Below are 26,131 nucleotides of genomic sequence, written 5' to 3' on the forward strand. Positions count from 1 at the left end.
GCTTGCAATTTAAAAAAAATTGCAAAATCAACATTATGGGATTTGAGGTTGTGACAAATAATGTTTAAGGGGTTGGAGTGAGCAAGTCACAATTTGATCAAGTTTTGAACATTGAACTGATCAAACGATAGAGGCATGCAAATATCTATCTTTGTAAGGTATGTTGAAATGATCAAAATCACAAGGCCAACACATTACCATGTTCTATTTGACGAGGTTGGCCTTTCTACAAATGATCCTTAGGAACTTGTGCATTCACTTTCTTATACATACCAGACAAGCACAACTGCGGTTTATTTATATAGTATTAATATATTGGAAATTGTTATATTTTTTAAAGTATGTATTTTATATGTGTAGTACACAACCCTACACCTACGTATATATACTATATATAGCATTAAACTAGGGTTAGTGCTTTAATAATTAACAGTATATATATAGTACACAAATGTAAACCCTAATCATACCGCATACATATATATGCATGCTACATAAATACTAAACTACGATTAGGGCTCAAACCATAGAATGTACCAAAATATGTACGTAGTATTAATTAAAAGTTGTAGTTATTTTTTAAATGGTTTATTTCATATGTAAAGTATACATCATTTGGTAACTAACTTCTCGTAAAAAAATAGACATTGAGAGGTATATCATTCTGGATATTTTTAATACGTCAAATATATTATTTAAATAAGTATGCATCAATATATAAATGTATTATATATTTAATATATTAGTGATGTGCCGCATGCAATAGGTCTGTCGCCAAAAACGCCATGTGTTGGATTATTTTCTCCCATCTGAAAAACAAAAAAGCAAAAAAAATGTAATTTTTTTAAAATTACAACAATTAGCTAAATGGCATTCGGACACTTGGCCCCATTCGGGCACATGGCTGAATGCGGCCACGTGGGATGCAGGCACGTGGCCATGTTGTGAAATGCAACAATTTTTGTAGTGGGACTTCTATCAATTTTTGGACGAAAGTTAAACAAAAGTATCATCTTCATTTTTAACTATAAACAAAATACCATTTACGATACGATATAAATCACAGAGAGCAAAATAAATAAATTATTTTAACTCTTAAATTTATTATTAAATTTGTATAACTTAAGATGGACCCATAAATTTAAAAATAAAATGTAAAAAAAAAGGTGCAAATATCATATCTCAGTCAACTAAGTTAGTCAAGCAAACTTGAATGCTTGTCCGTCCGTCCGTCCTTATACATCATTAAGAGTCTAAGACCAAGTTAGCTAGTCAAGGAACCATGCATGGAAGAAAGCTCCATGAATTTGAATCGGTCAAAAAATCTATCCCTAAAAACACTTCAGGTCGTTGCCTGAAAAAAACTGGCATGAATTAATAGTTTGGGAAGAAGAAATGCTCGAGGGATAACCGGCCAAGATTATTATTAAATCATAATTCAATAATGATATATTATAGATTTAATAATAATTTTAAAAAGTCAAATTAATTTTTAAGATCAATCATTTCAAATTAATTAGTCACTTAGGAATTAAATTCATTTGGTCATGTTTTATCAAATAAAACAATCCAAATAAATAAATACATAACCGAAACTCAAATTAAATAGTCAATTTAATTACATCACCTAAACGAGAGACTTCAAAAAAAAAAATACAATTAGTTTCAATAGGTTTGTGATAATATCACACGATACTATTAATTACAATTGATTTGATCACTAAACAAACGTGATTGCACTTTAATATGTATTTTCGATTTAATATGTAGTTTTTTTTTTACTAAAAATAAGATGTCATGTCAGCATAGAAGGACTCCAAAAAAAAAAATACTAGAAGAACATCTAGCATTTCTTAATTTATATAATATATAAAATTTGTGCTCCCCATATAGTGTCTTAAAAGATTAAGAGAAACCTTCAATCAGGATTTGTTGTAAAATCCTTCGACACAGATCTAAATGTTCTAAAATCAACTTCTTCCGTCCATGCATGGTCCCTGGCGTATCTTTTAGGTTTTGGAAAAAATAAGTTTTGTTGACCATAGTCAAAAGGCCCCAATTGCATCTCTGATCAGTGATCACCACCCGTGTCCTCTTCATATATATCTGCACCTCATTGATGAAACAAACATGGAATGGAAGAGATCGACGGCAGAGATCGATCGATTAACTGATGAACGAACCCTGCCCAAAAATGACTTCTTTCAAATTTCTTATATTCCTTTCGTCTCTCTTCGTGATTTCGTTGCTTAGCCTTGCCAGTGGCAATGAAGCAGCACCCACTTACAAGCTTCACTTTTGCTCAGGGTGGCCAGGCACAGCCTTCACCGACAACAGCACCTTCCAATCCAATCTCGACCTCGTCCTCTCTTCTCTTTCCTCTAACGCCACTCCGGTCACTGGGTTCTCCAACGCCTCCGCTGGCGAGGTCTACTGGCTCTTTTTGTGCCGTGGCGACGTCAACACCACAGTCTGTCAAGACTGCGTTGCCTACGCAGCCAAAGAGATACTACAACGCTGTCCCTTTCAGAAAGGGGCTATAATATGGTACGACGAGTGCTTGTTACGTTACACCAACGTATCCATCTTCTCCACCATTAACTACGGGCCCGGGCTACCCCTGCCGAACCCGCAGTCTATCCAAGAGGCAGAGAGAGACAGCTTCATCGGGTTGGTGGACAGCACATTGGATTCGTTGGCGAACCTTGCGTCGAATTCTGTGACAGGAAAGAAGTTTGCGACGAAGGAAGTGGAATTCAACAGTTCACTGGCCGCGCCACAGAAGCTGTACAGCCTCGTGCAGTGCACGCCGGACCTGAGTGTGTCCGATTGCTATAAATGTCTCCGAGTCGCCATAGTAAATCAATCTTCGTGCTGTGATGGAAGACAAGGCGGAAGGGTCCTGCTACCAAGTTGTAATATTAGATATGAAGTGTACCCATTTTACAACGTCACAGCTGCTTCGCCTGCATTTCCTCCTCCTCCTCCTCCTCTTCCTCCAGGTATGAAAAGAGATTGTGATCCACTCCATTATCTGTCTAGGTTACTAGTAAATGGTAGGTGATGGGAAAGAATTTCATTAACAAGTAATCACGTATTTGCCCAAATAAATTTTAAGTTATTTAGTAATTTAATTTTATCCCAACAGATCGATGAATCTCATTTAAAAAAAAAAAATTATTTTTATTATTTTTATTTTATGTTATTTATCTAAATTATTGGCAATTAGAACAAGTAAATTATGATTGATTATTATCCATAAAAAATCTCTAATTCTCAATTTTTATTTTTCCAAGTCTGCGAGTTTTGAAAATATTCTCAATTTTTGTTTTTCTAATATTAATAATTCTATTTATCACTCCTCATTCAGAATATGTGGCATGATTCTCTAATAAAAAACCAATTTTCAAAAAAATCAGATGTACGTATAACATTCCTCCAATTTAATTAATTAATATACCTTACTATCTATCATTTGAGATTATTAATGTTCTCTTCTGTCAACTCAAAAATGACATGCAAGTATCTTGTACACTTTTTAATTTTTTAATTTTTATTTTGTTTTTTTATTCAATGGATCAAAGGGGAAATTACAAAAGTATCTTGTACACTTACCCTCAATGGGGATATTTTGAGGATAATTTGAGGATCCTGTACATTTACACTTCCAAAGTATAAATTGTACGTAGCTCTTCAAGCCAATTTACAAACCACAAACCACAGCTCTTAAGCTCTTGCCCCACTATTCTCAATGGACTATCTTATTAATCTGTAGCATGCCAATAATGCATATTGTTGTATGCAGGAGGAAGCAAAATGTCGTCGCTGAAAATTGTCGCCATTGTTATCCCAATTGCTGTGATCTCTGTGGTTCTTTTCTTCATTGCCTATTCCTTCCTTCGGAGGAGACCAAAGAAGAAACACTACACTTCATCCGAAGAAAATGGTGAAGAAAAAAAAATAAATTTCTTTGATCACGAAATAATTAATTTTATTTTATTTGTTTAAAAAAAGTCTTTGTGGTGTCATAAATTTGCGATTCAAATCTTTTCATTTTAAGAATGCTTGTATTTACTGTTTGGATGTTTAGTTGGAGTTGAAATTACAACCATAGAGTCCTTGCAATTTGATTTGGATATAATTGAAGCTGCCACGGACAAGTTCTCATATGATAACAAGATTGGTGAAGGAGGATTTGGCGCGGTTTATAAGGTAGGAGTTATTTAACAAGCTAATTTTTTAAAATGTAAAAATTAAGAATTAATTTGATGGGATTACATTAAAATAGTATCATAAATACGTGAAATATTTAATTAAAATGGAATGTGAATTATAGAGACATGATTCGAACTCATAATCTTCTCTCTGATATCATATGTTTAGCACTTATCCTAAAAGCTAAAATTGATAGGAAGAAAATTAATTTAATCATTTAATTTATATTCTAACACGTATAGGGTATCTTTTCTAATGGACAACAAATCGCTGTGAAGAGGCTATCTGGAAGACATGGGCAAGGTGCAGCAGAATTCAAGAATGAGGTTGTATTGATAGCTAAGCTTAACCACAGAAATTTAGTGAAGCTACTAGGATTTTGCGATGAAGGAAAAGAAAAGTTACTTGTCTATGAATACGTGCCCAACAAAAGCCTCGATTACTTTCTATTCAGTTTGGCCAATCTGAACTTATGTCCACTTCTTTTCTTTTTTTACCATTCATTTTATGTCTAAATGAATGCATGATTAGCCGTTGAAGAATACATGATATTAATGACTTGCAAATCTTTCAATAATTCATTTACCATGAACTTTTCACAAACTGAATCATAGCTAAGGAGCTGAAGCTCTATGAAATAATGAGAGACTAAAGTTTTTTTTTTTTTTAAGTACTTTTCATTAAGGGATCTGAACTTATATTTCCTTAATCTATTGAATTTCGATCCTTTAATTCTAACTTGTAATTTTGACAAAATAATAGATCCTGTCAATCGAAGACAATTAAATTGGTCAATACACTACAAGATCATTGGAGGAATAGCTCGTGGAATTCTTTATCTTCATGAAGATTCTCGAATTAGAATTATCCATCGTGATCTCAAAGTTAGCAATATTTTGTTAGATGACAGTATGAATCCAAAGATTTCAGATTTTGGCTTAGCAAGGATATTTGTAGTGGATCAAACTCAAGGAAATACAAGTAAAATTGTTGGAACAAAGTAAGTTTTTATGTTTATTTCATCTTTGCATAATCTAAATCAACAAACTCTATTATCTTTTTGTTGGGGAGAGAAACATTTAGGGAGTCCAACAAGAGAAAGTTAACATACATACTAAGACACCACTTCTAACCCAAAAGCCTAAGCTTATGGGCTTAAGTACATTTAAGTATATTAAGTACTGTTTTTCTTTATATTTTCTTAATGTGGGACTGGACAATCACAAGTGCACTCACAACATTTTTGAATGTGAGAAATACGAAAAAGGAAAATGTATGGTTGTTGTAGTCCACAAAAACACATTAATATACATGTTTAGACATCACTCCAACCCAAAAGCTTATTCTAATAAGTTTGGTTCCACTTATGTATATTAATTACTAATAATACTCTATTTATTTTTAATCAATGTGGGATTCAACACTTACTCGTATACTCACAATACAATATCCTAGGAGATCAATTAGCTTGAGATAAACTAAATTCTACTAATATGATACTAAGAACAACCTTGGATAATTTTTGTCTCATCTTTTTACTTCAATTGTTGTTCTGATGGGGGTATTGGTTTGTAGTGGTTACATGCCTCCAGAATATGTTATACATGTCCGATACTCTGTAAAGTCGGATGTTTTTAGCTTCGGAGTTTTAATGCTAGAGATTATAAGTGGGAAGAAGAACAGCCATTTTTATCAATCAGAACTTGCTGAGGATCTGCTGAGTTATGTGAGTATGGATCGTATAATTTCAATTTTTGTGTTGCTTTTATGAAAATAAAATAAAATAATACATGTTACTTATTTTGAATGAACGAATGCAGGCTTGGAAACAATGGAGGAGTGGTACACCCTTGGAACTGTTGGATCCCACAGTGAGACATTCTTGTTCGAGAAATGAGGTCGTTAGGTGCATCCAAATGGGTTTATTGTGCGTTCAGGAAGATCCAACAAACCGACCAACAATGGTGACAATAGTTCTCATGCTTAACAGTCACTCTGTTACGCTGCCATTACCAAAGCAGCCAGCATTTTTACATCCAAGTGGAGCAAAGCCGAACAAGCCAGTGGACCTGCAGTCTGATCAATCTATAAGCCCATCAGTTAATGAAGCATCATTTACTGAAATATACCCTCGATAGTTTGATGTTCTTTGAAATCAGTATATGTTAGTAAGTTGTGGAACTCTTAATATATTTTTCCTTACATGCAATCTGTATTATGAATATATGGATACAGAGTATGAATTGTGGAGTGTAACGAACGTATGAAGTGATTGACATGGAAATGTATAGAATTGAATGAATGAAAGATATATATAATAAGGCTATTCGAGGTGCTTGGCCTCGAAGGAACTTGCCTACAGCCACAAGAACAGAGTTTGAAAAGAAAAGCTTATTTTAAGACCGTTACGTGAATGATTTCAGAAACATAACCATTTTAGCGTGGGTTCGAAGGGGTGGAAAAAATCTCTCCGTACGCATGGTAGTAGATAGAGACTTTTAGAGCAATCAGATCGTGAATGCAAAATTACTACCTTTTTAATTAGATCATCCCAAAAGTCATAGTCATCGTTCCATTTCCCACTATGCCAAAGCCTTTTGAGTTCTCAACTACTTCTAATTAATGTTTCGGTACCTACCAGCTGATTTTTACTTTATATTATTGCATCTGCCATCTATTCTCACAACGAACCATCATAGTTGTTGGTACAGTTTCCGGTATGGTGTGAATCTGCACGTTCCTTTATGTTCTTCACGCTTCTCAATAACTCTGCAAAACAACAAAACCTAGGGACCCTTCCGGGGGTCCCGCTCCGATGCCTAAATTAGCTTCTGTGAGAAAATAATGCTCTATGCATAAAATTGAGTCTTAGTTTATACCTGGGGTACGGGCCTATTTATAGGCATAGAGGTGGAGTCAAACCTGGATTAGGACTCCTTCTCCTTGTTGATTTAGAACTGCTGTCCGAGTTCTAATTGGACTTTAATCCTTTACTAGACTTCTAATTGGATATCTTCTTAGACTTCTGATCTGATATCTTCTTAGACTTCTGATCTGATCATTATTCTTATCTGTTTGGACCTTATTTGACTCCTCTTTGGATCGGGTTGAGTGGGATTTATCCCCAACAGTTACCCCCCAATTCCCTTATCCGAAGCTTGCTTGAATAATGGGAATTCCATGTCTAAGGAAACCCGATCTTTGTCTCCTTCTGAAAACCTGCTAACCTGCAAAACCCAAGGGTTAAATCCGACCCCCCGAGAAGTTTCTTCTTGCTCTTGGCTAGGACTGATCCGAGATGCTCCTTTCTCTCGGCTAGGACTGATCCGAGACTCTCGGCTAGGACTGATCCGAGAGTTTTCTTCTTGGTCTCGGCTAGGACTGATCCGAGACTCTCCTTCTCTGCTAGGATTGATCCGAGAAGTTTTTCTTGCTCTCGGCTAGGACTGATCCGAGAGGCTCCTTCTCGGCTAGGACTGATCCGAGAAGTTGTTCTTGCTCTCGGCTAGGACTGATCCGAGAGGCTCCTTCTCGGCTAGGACTGATCCGAGAAGTTGTTCTTGCTCTCGGCTAGGACTGATCCGAGAGGCTCCTTCTCGGCTAGGACTGATCCGAGAAGTTTTTCTTGCTCTCGGCTAGGACTGATCCGAGAGGCTCCTTCTCGGCTAGGACTGATCCAAGAAGTTGTTCTTGCTCTCGGCTAGGACTGATCCGAGAGGCTCCTTCTCGGCTAGGACTGATCCGAGAAGTTTTTCTTGCTCTCGGCTAGGACTGATCCGAGAGGCTCCTTCTCGGCTAGGACTGATCCGAGAAGTTGTTCTTGCTCTCGGCTAGGACTGATCCGAGAGGCTCCTTCTCGGCTAGGACTGATCCGAGAAGTTTTGGTCTCAGCGAGGACTGATCCGAGACTCTCGGCTAGGACTGATCCGAGACGACCCCCCTTTCTTCTTGATCTCGACTAGGACTGATCCGAGACGACCCCCCTTTCTTCTTGATCTCGGCTAGGACTGATCCGAGACTCTCGGCTAGGACTGATCCGAGAGTTTTTCCCTGCAAAAGAAACAACATCAACGGGTTCCTGGTCCTTAGACCGGGAACACTCCGATGCTTAAGTCAGCTTTATTCATTTATTCTGAAAATACTTATTCCCAAAATCTGGGGAATTTTCTGTCTAACCTGAATTAAAAATAAAAGTCTAGTTCTTTGCAAATATAAATACTAAAAAATAAAAGCAAGCCTGAAATTCCCGAGAGTCCTTTTTATGGGATCACGGGCAGATACTGCTGTTGCCTCGGCTCTCTATGCTGTGGGCTTCTGCTTCTTCGGTCCTCTCTTCTTTCTATGTCATCTCGGGGAGCATTCTCTTGATGCCTTTCGTCTAGCTGAGGACGGTCTCGGGGATAGTAATCCCGTGGCTGTTGATCTCGGGGCTGATAGTCCTGATGATTCTGAGGCCTGTTATTTCCTTGATGGTTCCGTCGCTCTCCCAAGAACCGAACCAACTTGCCATTCTTTATGAATTCTTCTATTAACAACCTTAGGGTTACGCACCCCTCGGTGTAATGACCTGCTTGTTTATGAAAATCACAATACTTCCCTGCATTCCTATAAGGAGGATTACCTGGTATCTTTTACGGTTCCCGAAACGCCGGATCTCTCTTGATCTCCATGAGGACTTCTGATATCTCGGCATTGAGAGGTGTAAAGTTGTAATCTTTGAACTTCTTTACCTGTCTCTGCTCTTCCCAATCAGCTTTCTTGAGTTCTTTCCTTTTCTTTTCTGGGGCTGTCTCTCGGGGTAGTCTAGAACTGGCCATAGACTTCAGCGTCTCTTCCTGATTGATGAATTCTTCTACCTTATCCATGAGGCCCTGCAAGGTACTCGGTTGCTTCCGGATCAACTTCTTCATCAAAGGCTCCTCGGGTGAAATTCCCTGATAAATGGCAGCAAAGATCATATCCTCGGTCGGATCTTCGACCATAGCCTTCTCTCGGTTGAACCGAGCCATAAACTCCTTAAGACTCTCGTTGCCCTGCTGGTGCAATGATAGCAAATATCCCGAAGGCTTCTTCCTTGTCCGGAAAGCCAAGAACTCCGTTAGGAATATCTTGGACAATTCCTTGAACTGATCAACGGAATTCGGGGGCAGCTTCCTGAACCAGTCTCGGGCATTCCCCGAAAGAGTAAGAGGGAAGGCCCGACATGCTACTTCATCGGGTGTCCCGTGAAGGTCTAGATGAGCTTTGAAATTCTCTAGGTGATCCAAGGGATCTCTGTCTCCTGCATAACTTAGAATTTGGGGTACCTTAAACTTATCGGGAAGCTGATAGTCTGCCACCCGTCTGGTGAAGGGTGAGTCTGTACCCATTAGGAGCTTGTCCACCATTACGGATCTGCCTTTGTCCTTTCTTTCCATCTCCATGTCCGTGCACCTTCTCTCCAGCTCGGCAATAATTCTGCTCAGGTCTCCTTGGCGGTCATCCTCCCTCCGAGGATTAATGTTGCTATTGTGATCTTCTTCCTCACGCTCATCCCTGTTCATCTCGGGATTGGGCTGTCTCGTCCTCATGCGTAACAATTCTGCATTTAAGTCTTCAATCTGGGCTTCCAACGCTGCTATGCGATCTTGATCTCCACCCCCCGGGGGAGGGTTCGGTAGAGGCTGCAAATTATTCTGAATAGCCGGTTCCTGTGGGGCCACGGGCTGTCGATTGGTCTGGCTTCCGGAACGTGTGTTCATCACCATGCTGGATCTTCTTTTTCTTTTATGAGGAACGAATAATCGTTCCCACAGACGGCGCCAAACTGTTGGTACAGTTTCCGGTATGGTGTGAATCTGCACGTTCCTTTATGTTCTTCACGCTTCTCAATAACTCTGCAAAACAACAAAACCTAGGGACCCTTCCAGGGGTCCCGCTCCGATGCCTAAATTAGCTTCTGTGAGAAAATAATGCTCTATGCATAAAATTGAGTCTTAGTTTATACCTGGGGTACGGGCCTATTTATAGGCATAGAGGTGGAGTCAAACCTGGATTAGGACTCCTTCTCCTTGTTGATTTAGAACTGCTGTCCGAGTTCTAATTGGACTTTAATCCTTTACTAGACTTCTAATTGGATATCTTCTTAGACTTCTGATCTGATATCTTCTTAGACTTCTGATTTGATCATTATTCTTATCTGTTTGGACCTTATTTGACTCCTCTTTGGATCGGGTTGAGTGGGATTTATCCCCAATTCAGGTTAGACAGAAAATTCCCCAGATTTTGGGAATAAGTATTTTCAGAATAAATGAATAAAGCTGACTTAAGCATCGGAGTGTTCCCGGTCTAAGGACCAGGAACCCGTTGATGTTGTTTCTTTTGCAGGGAAAAACTCTCGGATCAGTCCTAGCCGAGAGTCTCGGATCAGTCCTAGCCGAGATCAAGAAGAAAGGGGGGTCGTCTCGGATCAGTCCTAGTCGAGATCAAGAAGAAAGGGGGGTCGTCTCGGATCAGTCCTAGCCGAGAGTCTCGGATCAGTCCTAGCTGAGACCAAAACTTCTCGGATCAGTCCTAGCCGAGAAGGAGCCTCTCGGATCAGTCCTAGCCGAGAGCAAGAACAACTTCTCGGATCAGTCCTAGCCGAGAAGGAGCCTCTCGGATCAGTCCTAGCCGAGAGCAAGAAAAACTTTTCGGATCAGTCCTAGCCGAGAAGGAGCCTCTCGGATCAGTCCTAGCCGAGAGCAAGAACAACTTCTTGGATCAGTCCTAGCCGAGAAGGAGCCTCTCGGATCAGTCCTAGCCGAGAGCAAGAAAAACTTCTCGGATCAGTCCTAGCCGAGAAGGAGCCTCTCGGATCAGTCCTAGCCGAGAGCAAGAACAACTTCTCGGATCAGTCCTAGCCGAGAAGGAGCCTCTCGGATCAGTCCTAGCCGAGAGCAAGAACAACTTCTCGGATCAGTCCTAGCCGAGAAGGAGCCTCTCGGATCAGTCCTAGCCGAGAGCAAGAAAAACTTCTCGGATCAATCCTAGCAGAGAAGGAGAGTCTCGGATCAGTCCTAGCCGAGACCAAGAAGAAAACTCTCGGATCAGTCCTAGCCGAGAGTCTCGGATCAGTCCTAGCCGAGAGAAAGGAGCATCTCGGATCAGTCCTAGCCAAGAGGAAGAAACTTCTCGGGGGGTCGGATTTAACCCTCGGGTTTTGCAGGTTAGCAGGTTTTCAGAAGGAGACAAAGATCGGGTTTCCTTAGACATGGAATTCCCATTATTCAAGCAAGCTTCGGATAAGGGAATTGGGGGGTAACTGTTGGGGATAAATCCCACTCAACCCGATCCAAAGAGGAGTCAAATAAGGTCCAAACAGATAAGAATAATGATCAGATCAGAAGTCTAAGAAGATATCAGATCAGAAGTCTAAGAAGATATCCAATTAGAAGTCTAGTAAAGGATTAAAGTCCAATTAGAACTCGGACAGCAGTTCTAAATCAACAAGGAGAAGGAGTCCTAATCCAGGTTTGACTCCACCTCTATGCCTATAAATAGGCCCGTACCCCAGGTATAAACTAAGACTCAATTTTATGCACAAAGCATTATTTTCTCACAGAAGCTAACTTAGGCATCGGAGCGGGACCCCCGGAAGGGTCCCTAGGTTTTGTTGTTTTGCAGAGTTATTGAGAAGCGTGAAGAACATCAAAGGAACGTGCAGATTCACACCATACCGGAAACTGTACCAACAATAGTTTTTTTTTTTTGTTTTTTAATTTTTTTATTGAAAGAGAATTTCATGCATTCATTAATCACAATGACGCATGATAATTGTTATTGCAGGACAAAGCATGCCATGTCTAATTACTATCATCGCCATTGTTGTGCCAATTACTGGTTCTGTCGTGCTTTTCTCCATTGGCTGTTTCTTCCTGCGTAGAAGAACAAATTAAAGAAGACTTACAATAACATTATATACTAGCAGAAAATGGTAAACAAAAAAGAAAAGCTATAGTTGATCATCACTAAGCATTCGGCTATAATAATTTTTTGAATTATCAGAATTCTGTATATTTACTGTTTTGTTGTGTAGTTGGTGTTAGAAATAACGAGAAGACAAAAAAACACACAGAAGGAGAAGAGGGAAGAAGAGAAAACACAAGGTAAACCAAACGACTACATTTTGACTGATTTTCATTACATATTTTTGGTCACAAAATACACCAATATATAGACTTAATAAAGGTTAAAAACCAGAGGACAAAAGGAAAAACTAAATAAGAAATACAAGAAGGTATGGGTGGAAGATTGTCTTCTGAGATAAAGGAGTGGTTAGGAAGATTTGAGGAATGGTTTTAGTGTCTTGCAGATTGGCGTAGATGGCTTGCTGTTCTGGATGACTTGCTGCATAGATTTAGTCTCTAACATCCCCGCAAATCAATGGGAGAAACTGAAAGATTTGATAGGGAATAGGTTTGATTAACTTAATCAGAACCTAAGTGTTAATGTAGTATATATAGAGATGTTACAAGAGTTCATGTTGAACTATGATGCTGTACATTTGAAGGTAAAACCACCTAACAGAATTACATACAAGGATAACTAAGTTTGAATTACACATGAAGATAACTTTCTATCTTGCAGAGATAGAAGCCTCATCAGTAAGAAACAGAGCAATCTTCAGATCTGGCACAGTATTTGAGAAATTGGAATATTAGGGAAAAAAAAAAAAAAAAAAAACACCCAATTCCGGAATTGGGCCCAAGGAGTGCGGCAGTGCGAGGAGAGGGCTGTAGGATAACTCCCCACGACCGCACCTCATCAAATTCAGGCACTGATGACCGCACCTCATCAAATTCAAACCAAAAACCCTTCAAACATTTGGTTCAGTCTTCTTAGGGTTCAAAACAGTGACGTTTGAGTTAATAAGAACCCAAAACAATCGTGGTTGTTCATAAGATTACAGGATCTGTGCTGGCCGTTCGTTAAAATTACAAAATTTGTGTTGTAGTTTTAAACCACAGTATAGAAGCCGAATTCAATATGTTTTATTCTCGAAAAGAGCCCTTGTAAAGTCCAATCCACCACGAGAGTGTGCACTCCATTTGAAAAAAATGATTTATTACAATTTTTTTCTACATATTAATGTGCCCAGTGGACCCTGCCATTTAACTATTAACAACGAACAGAAGTTCTTTTTGTAACAATTCATAATTGATTAAATGATTAAGAGTATAATATTGACGAGTTTATCATTAATTATTTCATTAATTATGATCCGTCACTTCAATTTGTATAAAATTTTGTAGTAAAAATTGAACATTTACTTTATTTTTGATTTTTTTTTTATTACAACGCTTGTGCAATGTGGAACTTATTATTATTATTTTTTCTTGTCTCAATGTCAGTTTTGAAGTTTTAAAATATAATTAAATAATTGAATTCATTTATTCCTACCAACTTAATCAGATCCAAATATGGGCCCTGATTGACGATCGCCTCTGGGCCTACCAACGGGCCCTTAATCCTTTTCAGAAGTGATAAGCCTTGAGGATTTTTCATATACACTTCTTCATCAAGGTAGCCAATTGACATATGCGTCGGTTAAAATTAACTACAAAAATGAAAATGTACCATGGGGATTGTTGCTGATTTGGTAACTGAACTAAAGGTCTCATGGCAGTCAATTCGACTTTCTACTTTCTGATCAAACACCTTGGCAACTAATTGGGCTTTGTATCTATCCACACTTTCACCAGGTTTTTCTTTAACTTTAGATACCCATTTGTCTCTCACCACATTATGATTACTAGGTCATGGATAGAAAGTTCAAGTCTGATTATTCATTAAAGCACTGTATTCACTACTCATTACAACACACTACTCCGGTATGAGCAGCACACCACTCCAGTTTAGTAGCAGCCTGTCGAAAAGTTAATGGTTCAAGAGGAAGATGAATAATATGAAAAGCTTGGATAGGATATGGAGTAGAGTAATAGAGTTTAAAGTTTGGGAAGGCTTTGGGTTAGCCAAAAAAAAAATAGTGAGATTCATAATTATATAGCAGAATCTCACTTAGTACATTACATTTATTTATATTCTCCACCCAATATAAGTTTTTAACAATAGAAGCTATTACAAAATCAACAATCCTTTATTCCTGTTCAGTCTATATTGGAACATAGCATTCAAGATAAACGATTGACGTGGAACTCTTAAGTAACATACTGTACGTCTTGAGTTTATATTCCATAAACAAAAGGTTGTAGATGCTTTATTCGGACTATCGAGGTTGTAGTTCAGTAATGGACATTTCATTAACAGACCATGGCGTTGCCTTGCTTGTAGACTGATCAGTGCGGGGGAAAAATGCAGGCTCTTGCGGTAATGGTAGCGTAACGGAGCTATTGTTGAGTGTGAGAAGTATTGAAGCCATGGTAGGTCTATTAGTTGGATCTTCCTGAACACATAACAAGCCAATTTGGATGCATCTAAGGACTTCATCTCGAGAATAAGAATCTCCCAAACTTGGATCCAACAATTCCAAGGGCCTATCATCCCTCCAATGTATCCAAACCTGCAGCAAATTATCACGTAGTACACACAATGTCAAGCTTCTCTTCTCTGCACTTTGCATCAAAGACGGGAAAAAGAAATTACAGTATCTGTTTGATACTCACATAGCTCAAGAAGTCTTCAGCATCTTCTGATTCATAAAAACTGCTGTTTTTCTTGCCACTGATAATCTCTAGAATTAACACACCAAAACTATACACATCTGACTTCACAGAAAATTCTCCGTGCATTGCGTACTCTGGAGACATGTACCCACTACATGCCAGCACCATAAATATAATTGTGTCACTTGAAAGATAAATAAAGTCCTTTTTAACCATACTCTAATTGTTAGGATTGAATTCATAGCCAACTGCTTTTCCAAAATGATATAATACACATAACATTTGTACTCACATTGATCAAACTATACACTATATATAGTAACCTACATATGTTGTTCGATTTCAATGATCTACATTAAATTATGAGGAATGCTAGACATCCAAACACTTGTTTCCAGAATTTGGTTCCAAACTGATGTGTCACATTCCCATGAGATCTATTATTTCTGGAAGTGTGTCACAATCTTATAAGATTGTGACACATCAGTTTGGAACTAAATTCTGAAAAAAGGTGTTGGGATGTCTAGCACTTCTCTTAAATTATTACTTATTTCAAAAGCTTGAGCTTGTAGGATATAGTTGATTTAATCATATAAATAATTTCTAATTATAACATTCCCCCTTAATAAGTGAGACCCAGCATATTGTAGAATATTTAATTAAAATGTGACGTGAATAAATGAGAGAAGGATTGAAGTAAGAACCTTTGCTCTTATTAAAATAAACAAGGTAATAGAAAACTGTGTTGTGTGCATAGAAAGTGCTTGTTTAGAGTTGAATAAGGTCAATTAGAAGAAGAAATACAATCAAGTAACTAATGAAAGTAATATAAAATTAAATCAACCTATACAATGAAATAAATCAGTAAGGTAAATAAGGAAAATATCATATCTAATACTATGTTAAATCATCACTTATCACAAAAGCTTAAATTAATAGGAAATAAAAGATTTAATCATTTAAATATTATTCTAACAATCTATACGTTCGGTTGAACAATAAATGTACTCCTTAGTTTGATAAAGCAAAGAATAAGAAAACTTTAGAACTTACTAAGTCCCCACAACTCTACTTGTGTTTCCTTGTGTTTGATCAATTCCAAAAATTCTTGCCATGCCAAAATCTGAAATTTTTGGATTCATATTGGCATCTAGCAATACGTTGCTGGCTTTGAGATCACAATGTATAATTCTTAATCGAGAATCTTCATGAAGATATTGAATTCCTCGAGCAATTCCGCCTATTATATTGTAACGTCTTGACCAATCCAATTCCTCTTGTTTTTTTGGGTCTACAAGTTCATTACAAAAATTACTCATGCTATATGAACAAAAGATTAGATACAAATGCATATTGATTAAAAATTACTATTATGCAATCATAATGACAAAGACTATTGGATATATGTTAAAGTGGACATACCACATAGAAAATAGTCCAGACTTTTGTTGGGCACAAATTCATAGACGAGTATCTTTTCTTCTCCATCCAAGCAAAATCCCAATAACCTTGTTAAATTTTTGTGTTGAAGTTTGGCTACTAATACAACTTCATTCTTAAATTGTTCTCCTCCTTGTCCAGAGTTTCTCGATAGCCTCTTAACTGCTATTTCTTGTCCATTAGGAAGTATACCCTAAGAATGTATTTCACCCAACCTTTAGAACAGTTCAGTTGGTACAATTCCTAAAATCCCAATATTAATGCTTGTGAACTCCTAATTACTCATATATATGTATGTATGAGTTAATTAGCTGGTCATACTTACCTTGTAAACCGCACCAAATCCACCTTCACCTAGCTTGTTATGATCATCTGAGAATTTGTTTGTGGCAGCCTCAATTGTAGCGAAATCAAATTGCAAGGACTCTACAGTACTTGTCATATCATTTGCATCTACAAACGTAAACAGTGGACGTAAGAGATAGCACTGCAAATAGCAGCGCGTGCAGACAAAGAGACTAATTAAATTAAAGATCGTAATAACCCATATATATACTTATTCTTTACCAATTTCTCCTTCGACAGCATTGTACTTTGTTCTCCTAATTAGGAAACAGCTGTAGCCCAAAATGAATAACACCACAGATCCAGCAATTGGAACAGCAATGGCAACTATCGTTGCTGTTGAGATTTTGTTTTTTCCTGCATGCATGTCATGATTCAGCCACATGCGAAAACAGTACAATGGTCCTCGACCGACAAGAAGCTGTTTGTAATAGCACAAAGAACTCTGGTTATGATTCAAATTTTTACATCAAGTCAGCTCTTACTTCATCCTCTTACCCTTTTGCTAAGAGATTTTCCCTACAAGTGATCTACCAAATGGAGTTCATATAACGGCCGGTCAAGAACCTTTGATGTAAAGGTCGCGATCGATATCGCAGAAAAAAAATAGTAAATGACTAGCTATATATATATATATATATACTTTTATGGTCCATCGTCTACGTTAGAGCACTAATAGAACTTGTTAAAGTATTGATAAAATAATTAAATTTATTTATTCTTATCAACTTAAATTTTATGAATAATTAATAATTTAACATAGTATCAGAGTAGAGATCTGAGTTTGAATCTTGTCAATCTAATATGGTATCAGAGTTAAAAGTCTTAAGTTCGAATTTAATTGACTTTGTCATATAACACCTTATAGCCCATTTTCTTTCCTATATATAGAAAAAAATCACAAAAAAAAACCCTACATAAGTTCTTCTATATTTTTCCTCAATCTTGTAGAAAAAATTAAGAAAATCTATTATAAGATGTATTTAGATAAAAAAAAAAAAATGAAAAAGTAATCTGGTTTGATTAAATTTATTAAAAAAAATTCAAATCATCGAGTATTTGATGCTAGTGCATGCTCTTAAAACTTACAACTCAATCCTTTATAATTGCGACCCACGTCGGCATGACTTTCACTTTGTACGGTTGTACCTAATTTTTCCAATAATGAGATATAAACAGGCCATGATTCAGACCAAAGTATTTATAGAAATCATATGAGTGGAGTTAGAGATACAATTTTTACTATAAAATTCTTTACAAATTAATATGGCAATTGATAATTGATGTCGACAATTCCTTTTCTTTTTTGGGCTTCAAATTTTGATGATTAATGAAATTGAAATAATTAAGTAAAAAATATCTAAATATTAAATTATAAATTTTTTGACTTCCAATAATAAATGACTTTCAAGTAACACATTTTCCATCACTAAGAAGAAGAATTTAATAAAGACAGAAATTTCTTACGGTAATTTGGCTCAAATTAAAATTACTAAAATTTCACATTATTTATTTATTTTATTTTTTTAAAAAAAAAGTGAATTATGGTGGGTAGCAATGACCACTCCCGAAGTGGTGGCCACAGAATCAGGGGTGGACCAGGTGGTTGCACCACTGCCGGAACACCTCAAAGGTCCACCATGCATGAGATGTTTCAAAGGTGATATGACCACCCTTAATTGGCTCTATCTGCGGCTGACCAACCACTACATAGTAATCACATAGTATTTTTTTTTTTTTTTTTTCTTTTAAGTTCGAGAGAAAATAAAAAGGAAAAAGTTTATATACTCCCCTCAAAAGTACCACCCAATCGATAAATCTCCCTCAAACTTTTAATTTGTTTTAAGAAAATAGTTATTCTAATTGTGAAAATAATAAATTTTTCAATGAATAAATCCCTACCAAATCTATTCTGCGAAAATAATAAGAATAGAGAAGAATGAAAAGCATGGAAAAGAGTGGACCACTTCACCTTTTGATCCAGCTGCGGAGCTTGGAGGTGGAGGAGCAAGTCCTGGTGCAGGCGCGGGCGTCGTGGGTGCATTGTAGAATGGGTACACTTCGTACCTAACATTACAACTAGGTAAGAGACCTCTTGCCCCTTGCCTTTCACCATAAGATATAAGAAGGCCGTTTATAGTGAACTTAAGACAACTATTGCAGTCGGTGCTGGACAGGTCCGGTGTGCACTGTACAAGGTTGTACACATTTTGAAATTCGGAAAATTTAAAGTCCTTAACCCCAAACTTTTTAACACCGATCGGAAAGTTGGAGGCCTCGCGTGCCAGTTCGGTCATCGTTGTGTTCAATAGCCTGTTAAACCGGTCCTGCTCGGTGATGTTCGTTGGGTTCGTCAAGGCAACTCGAGGACTTTTGATCAGGGTGGAGAAGATAGACTCGTTGGAGTAGCGTACCATGCACTCGTCATACCAGATAACGGCAGCCTTTTCCCTTGAGCACTTAGTGGCGAGCTCTTGGACTGCGTTGACCACGCATCTTCGGCAAATTTCAGCAGCGACATCTCCACGGCAGAGGAAGAGACCGTAGACGGGGTTGGAGGTGGTTTCGCCGACGGAGGTGTTGTAGAATTCAATGTTGCCGGTTGCGTTGGAGGAGAGGGAAGAGAGGAGGGAGTTGAGACGGGAGGGATATACGCTATTTTGGGCGAAGGAATGGTTTGCACAGGTGTAGAAAATTTGAAGTGGGTCAGCTGCATAAGCGCTTAGGCTGAGGAAGCTAAGCAGGAAAAGGAACACGATGGGAAGAGAGAAGGGATTGAAGGAAGGCATTTTGATGAACCAATTTGCAACTATGGAAGATTTTCACTTTTCAGTATTGTATTACAATGCTTTGATGAACGCGAGTATAAATGGCGGTGCAGACGCAAAGACTTGCCGTTTCGGCGAGGCGTCTGCTTGACGCTATCAACCTAAGGGGCCGATATTTCTGCATAGCGTCTGCTTGACGCGCAAGTCACCCAAAGAAATAGGCGTTGTTTGGCAACGCCGTGAGCAGGCCACGGTAGTGGGAGAGAGAGTTTTGGTATTTTTTATTTTATTTTTACATTTTTCAATAATAATCAATATCAAAACATTTCAACTTTTTTTATCATATCAATAATTTTTATTATTATTATTCAAATAAAAAATTCACTACAATACAATTTTTTTTTTTCATTTTTCTATACAAACATTTTTTACATTATATCACATTTAATAATTTAAAAATTAACCCACTAACAACCCAATACTCCATACATATCTGTCATTTACCAAACAACCAAACACGGCCATAATATTTTTACGTACTTGTATATTATATATATATAATTAAGTTTGAGGTAGTTCAGTCATCCCTAAAGAGTAAAATAGGGATGACCAAAACTATCTTCAAGAGCCTTGGGAGTAGCTCAGCCACCCCATTTGGCTTGAGAGTAGTTCGACCACCCTCAAAGAGCAAAATAGGGGTGGCGTAAACCATTTCCAAGAGCCTTGTGAATAGCTCGGCCACCCCGTTTGGCCTGAGAGTAGTTCAACCAACCCCAAACAAGGGTCAAATCCTAAACTTTTTTTTTTCTTTTTACTTTTTTTTCTTTTTTTTTTTTTTTTTTTTTTTCCTTTTTGGCCTTGTAGGGTGGCCGAACCACCCAATGGGCCAAATAGGGAGGATTAAATTTTTCTTTTTTTTTTTAGTTTTTAATTTTTATTTAAGTATATGACATGTGTCTGCTTCTTAAAAGTGTTAACGTTGAGTTTCATCAATTTTTAGATAAAAATTGGATGAAGATATTATTTCCATCTTTAATCATAAATAAAATATCACTTACGATACAAAATGAATCACATGGAATAAGAAATAAAATCTTTTAACCCTTAAATTTATTATTAAATTTGTATAATTTAAGATGGTCTCATAAATTTAATAATAAATTTTTAAAAAAATTAAAAAGTATAAAAAAAGAAAAAAAAAAAAAAAAGAAAAAGAAAAAGAAAAAAAGTGTAAATATCAATCAGTCAACCAAGTTAGTCAAGCAACTTTAATGCATGTTTGAATCATATCTCAGTCAACCAAGTTAGGCAAGCAACTTTAATGCATGTCTGTCTGTGTCCGTCCTTCCACATCATGAAGACCAAGTTAGTCAAGCAAATCTATGAATTTGAGTCGGTCAAAAAATCTATCCCTAAAAATTTGAGTGGGGAGCGGTATTTAGAAATAAAAGATATAAACTAAAATGAATTTATATGAAAATGTAAAAATGTTTTATATCACATGAAATTTTTTTTATTTAAATAGAAATAAAAAATTACTGATGTGATATAAAGTTATAATGTTTTGAAATTGATTTTTTTTAAAAAAAAGTTGAAAGGAAGATAGAGAATTTTCTTTTTCTTGTCAAATAAAGCCTTCAAGCCATTGCCGAAAAAAAAATTGGCATGCAATAATAGTTTTGAAAGGAGAAATGCTCAAGGGATTACCAAAATTATTATTAAATCATAATTCAATAATGATATATTATCGACTTAATAATAATTTTAAAAATTAAATAAATTTTAAGAAGACAATATATATATATATATATAAGGAAAAGTATACATATCATCTTCAAACTACCACTCAATTGTCAATGTGCTCCCCTAAATTACATGAAAATGACAATATCCCCCCTAAAGCCAACAAAAACACAAAAATAACCCTAAAAAAGTTTCAATAAAACAAATATATCCTTAAAAAATTAAAACAAAAAAAAAAAAAAAACTAAAACGAAAAAACCAAACAATTTTTTTAAAAAAATATACATTTTTTTAAATAAATGATAAAATGAGAAAAATGAAAAAATCCAAGGGGGTAGCCAAAATTATATAAAACAAAATCTAAAAAAAAAAATTGTAAAACCTTGGTTTATATTTTATATTTTATATTTTCATTTTTGTTTTTAAATATTTAATTTATTTAAAAAAATTGTTTTAAAATAATTTTAAGAATTTCATAATTTTATAAAGGGTATTTTTGTCATTGAGGGGACATTGATATTGTTTGGTAGTTTATGAGGGGACATTGACACAATTGGTAGTTTAAAGTCACATTGACAATTGAGTGATAGTTTAAAGTGAGTATATGTACTTTTCACAAACTACTTTCAAATCAATAGAATAGGTAGAAGCATAAACTTGAGAAAACCAAATATTTTTTGTTGAATATTTCTCATGATTCTCTTTGTACGTTCTTGTGCCTTTCACAAAAATATTTATGAAACTTGAGTCTCACAGTTTTTTAACTTACAAATTGGTGAATTCTATCAAATATCAATCAATCAACGTGTCATTTATGCTTCACTATGGTCCTTTAATTATACACTTGGATTTACAATTATGATTGGAGTAGGAGATAAACTATATTTGTAGTAGAACTAAGACTCGAGTCATAGTAAAACTAAGATTGGAGCCATAGTAAAACTAGGACAGGCCGGAGTCATAAAAGAACTAGGACACCTAGTCCTAACCCTATGGTGCACGGCCAATGGGAGAAAATTGAAAAAATAAAGACTCATTTGTTTGTGATCAACCAATCAACCAAAATATAAAATGCGGAAAGTAAATAACAAGTCATTTTGGTGACGAAGTGAAAACTCTTTGTACCAAAGAGAAAAATCCTTTTGAGACAGCCAAACTCAGGAAATTCTCTAGTCAATAGAAAAAGCTAGTTACAAAGCAGTCGTACTCACATACTCCTGATGCAATAATCATACATTTAAATCTGACACGTACCTATATGTGAACGTCTCTCAACCAGACCTCCTATTTGAAGAGTTCTTCAATGGATTCCTTTAGCTTAGAGCTCATCTCTAAGCTAGACTTCAAAAGGTTGATCAAATCACACAAATACTCTAAAAGAGTTAACACATCTAACAATATTTGTCTAAACACCCTCTCTTAGCACACAAGAATTCTATACTAAATTCCTACAAATACAATGTTTGCAAGCCTCTTTAAATAGTCTTCAGAAATCCTAATTCTACACAAACTCGGATTTCCATAGGCGGTGTCCGGACAGTGCTTGTGGCATTCAGACCTCCACTTGAATCTTCAGTATGTTTCTGACGCGCGTCCGGACCAATAACCTTGGCATCCAGACGATATCATGAAAACCCTTTATTTGTCCGTAGTCATCACATTTCGTCCGGACCTTGTGCAAACGAAGACTTACTGACTTCAGCGTCTGCTTGGCCGTCTGAACATCTTCCGAACCTTGAGCTAGTGAGTCCACAGTCTGCTGTAGCACTCAGACCCTAATCGGATACTGAGTTTCTGACTAGGGCGTCCAGACCTTGGCAACTAGGCTTCCGAACGATTTGTAGGGAAAAACGACTTTCTGAGCTATAAATCTTCCAAATTCTTTCATTTACCAAGATATTTCATTCTTAGTGAAATTATGTGCAGATTATTTCATTGTTCAGCCATTTCTATCTTGGAATAAAATATTTTGCAACAATTCTTCTGGAGTCCTTTTGAATTACGGTATCTCTGTTTTGGAAGTTCCTAATAAAGATTACTCCCCATTTTTTTCTCAAAAGGGCAAAGGGTAAACAGAGTAATAAGTCAGAAATAAAAAAATAAAAAAAATAAAAAACTGTTTTATTTCTGGGCCATTTAATTTTCCTCATCATCAGATTCCAAATATTGAAGGTACTGCTCCACATTGATGTTGACCTGATCCACTTTTGAATCCAACATTTGGTACTGCTCACACCAATAGGTGTCCATGGACTCTATACGCCGTGAAATCCGGTCTATTGCACTCAAGATGGTATCACTAGGAGGAAGATGTTGTTGATGGCTCTGGCTGAACTAGACGAGGTGGAGGACCTGGCTCCTTAGGATCCCAGTCTATCTGAAGCTGAGCATTATACTTCATCATTGTCTTCTTGCTGAAAGGTCCTTCTGGTTTGTCTTCAGGCTCATAAGATGGAATGTCTGTCACAAACCTTTTGCAGATTGTAGTAACCAGTCCTCCAAAAGGTAATGCAGACTAACTATCCTCTTGTGATTCCATCATTGTCTAGATGATATGCTTGCATAAACAGAAGGAGATGCCATTAAGAATGGCAAACAAAGGTCTGACTCTTTTGAGAGTGGAGTAGTGCTACAGCGTCTCCCCAGGTTCTCCGGGGTTCTCCTCAGCTGACATGGACTGAATTTTTTATTCTTAAAAATCTGCATTAAAAAAGGGCGTTAACTAGTAAAAACAAATACTAATAGCGTCTTCCTGACTCTTCCAAAAGAAGCCATTCCCAAAAAAAAAATTCAAATGTTTTCCTTCTAGCATACTTCAGACCCTTACTCCCAAAATTTTCAACTCCTCCCTCCCCTCTCTCCTTCCTCCCGTCAGCGCAGCTTCTCCCTCCCCCTGTGAACGTCGCGACCTCTCTCCCTCCTTCCTGTAGATCAGCCATCCCTTAGTGAGACGGCAAATCGTGGACCTGAATTCTTTCCCTCCCCCTTCTCCCTCCAAGCAGCGCCGGCCACCACCAAGCAGTGTAGCCGCCGCCAACAGTGCCGCCGCCCACTACCAGTAGTGCCTCCGCCACCGGTCTATTTTTTTTTCTTTTTTTTTTTCTTTTTTTTTAAAGGAATCATAAAATATTTTACATGCAACCTTAGCCTACAAATTTTATATGAGATGGATTTTGTTTGGGTGGATACCGTAGATTTATGGAAATTTTGGGTATAACCGAAACCCCTTTTGTTTCATGATTTATCAAAGAATCTCTCATTTTATTCTGCTGGTTGTGTTCTGTACTCGTAGGTTAGATGTTTGTCAAAATTCCTGACTAAGATACAATTTTGTTTTGATCATATTAAATTTTCGTAGATACTATTATTTGAGTTAATTCTACTTTCGTGTTATTGCATTATTTATAGACTTATTTCATTTTATCTTGTAGGTTGCTGTTCTGGAGGTGGTACTTAAGGGGATTGCATCATCTAGTCGGTTGGCCAGAAGATGGATTTCGTTTAAGTTTTGAAGATTGCATGCTTATTTGCCTTCTTTTTTTTTTTTTCCTTTGATTTTCAATTCTCCTCTTTTGCCTTTTTGAAGATTGCATGCTTATTTGCCTCTTCTGTTACATTAACTCCTAAAGTGAAATTAATAGTGTAAAGTTTTGTAGGAAAGTTCTATTTCGATGTGGGATGCATTGTTTTCATACCTCCCTGTTTTGATGTTTCTACTGATCCCACCTCAGAGGCCACTATAGTGTAATAGTACCTAGTCAATTTTGGCTTCTTTGATTTTACATCCCTTGAAGAGTTGAGTTCAACATATTTGCAATGGCTTGGAGTTGAAGATTGTTTTTGTTAATGGGACATTTGCTAGCTGTTAGATCTGTGTGTTAATGAAATTGTAATTTTTTTTTTTTTGGTGGATTTCATAGCATATTCGGGCGTTGAAATCTTATACAAGTGTTATTGAAGTTCTCATGACGCAGCACCAATAATCAATTTGCAATGGACCAACATAAAAAAGCAAAGTGATATTGGCATCACACCATAAACAGAACTGGTGTTAGAGCAATCACAAATCAAGAAATTGTAGAATGCAAATTTCATAACAATGGATAATTGGAGTGCTACATCTTTTAATAAAGATCCACTTATTGAAATACATAAGAAAACTACTACTAACATAATTGACAAATACATCTACACATTCCCTGTTCACACACCATTTCAGCAAAGATCTTTTTAATGATCAAACATTGCTACAAACACCATTTCAGCAAAAACTCTTTTTAATGATCAACATTGCTACTTTTCGGCCTAGAAAGGGGATCCACACATCCTAGCTTTTTTTGAGAAAAAATAATGCTATGTATCTCACTACTATATAATTGTATACTACAACAAATTATCCAATAGGGACCAATGTCTTCCTGGAACAAATAGTAAAGATAATGCCATTTAACATGGCCATGATATGACTATTTAACAATGAGCTTATATCCTCTCCAAGTAGTTTTGACATGTACCCAATAAAAAACTGCTTTCAAATGTTAATGAAACTCCAATTTCAACATTCTGTTATTAGCATAATCAATTCATACACCAAAGCTCAAAAAATGTATATATCAAAATACCAATCAAAAAGTACATCAAATACTATTTCACAATCACAAAACTTACATAATAATACTATTCCACAATTACAAAAATTACATGACCATGATAGGACTATTTCACAATCACAGAGTACAAATATAATAACTTCAGGACTATTTTATAAGTCAATCAGAGGCCATGAGCCTGAAATTGATGAAATTCATTAAAAAACAGATACTTGAGAGCTCATCACTTTTAATTGTAGGCAAGGTACATTGATGGTTGAGTATAACATAGACTTGAAATAAGATGGGCTTTCCATGCGCTGCAAACCCCGGGTTGGTTGGAATCATGGCATTGGCCACAACTGTCATCCAAGCAAGCTTTTGGAGT

At 36.6% G+C, this 26,131-nt stretch overlaps 2 protein-coding genes across 2 annotated transcripts; one reads left to right on the forward strand and one right to left on the reverse strand.

Annotated features, from left to right (window-relative positions):
• The first annotated feature begins 1,988 nt into the window (after nt 1–1,988).
• LOC133869404 (cysteine-rich receptor-like protein kinase 10) lies at nt 1,989–6,479 on the forward strand. The gene is made up of 7 exons (XM_062306397.1): nt 1,989–3,002; nt 3,806–3,946; nt 4,091–4,212; nt 4,458–4,668; nt 4,978–5,215; nt 5,791–5,941; nt 6,036–6,479. The coding sequence occupies exons 1-7, from the start codon at nt 2,174–2,176 to the stop codon at nt 6,351–6,353; spliced, it is 2,010 nt and encodes a 669-aa protein (XP_062162381.1). The 5' UTR covers nt 1,989–2,173; the 3' UTR covers nt 6,354–6,479.
• A 7,852-nt stretch (nt 6,480–14,331) lies between these two features.
• Nucleotides 14,332–19,532, reverse strand: LOC133869403 (cysteine-rich receptor-like protein kinase 10). The gene is made up of 7 exons (XM_062306396.1): nt 18,616–19,532; nt 16,866–17,000; nt 16,624–16,751; nt 16,281–16,491; nt 15,912–16,149; nt 14,859–15,009; nt 14,332–14,755 (listed from the first exon to the last, which is right to left on the reverse strand). Exons 1-7 carry the CDS (start codon nt 19,430–19,432, stop codon nt 14,462–14,464), a joined length of 1,974 nt encoding a protein of 657 aa, XP_062162380.1. The 5' UTR covers nt 19,433–19,532; the 3' UTR covers nt 14,332–14,461.
• Nucleotides 19,533–26,131: the final 6,599 nt, after the last annotated feature.

This window comes from Alnus glutinosa, chromosome 5 (assembly GCF_958979055.1).
Source record: "Alnus glutinosa chromosome 5, dhAlnGlut1.1, whole genome shotgun sequence".
Classification (NCBI taxonomy): domain Eukaryota; kingdom Viridiplantae; phylum Streptophyta; class Magnoliopsida; order Fagales; family Betulaceae; genus Alnus; species Alnus glutinosa.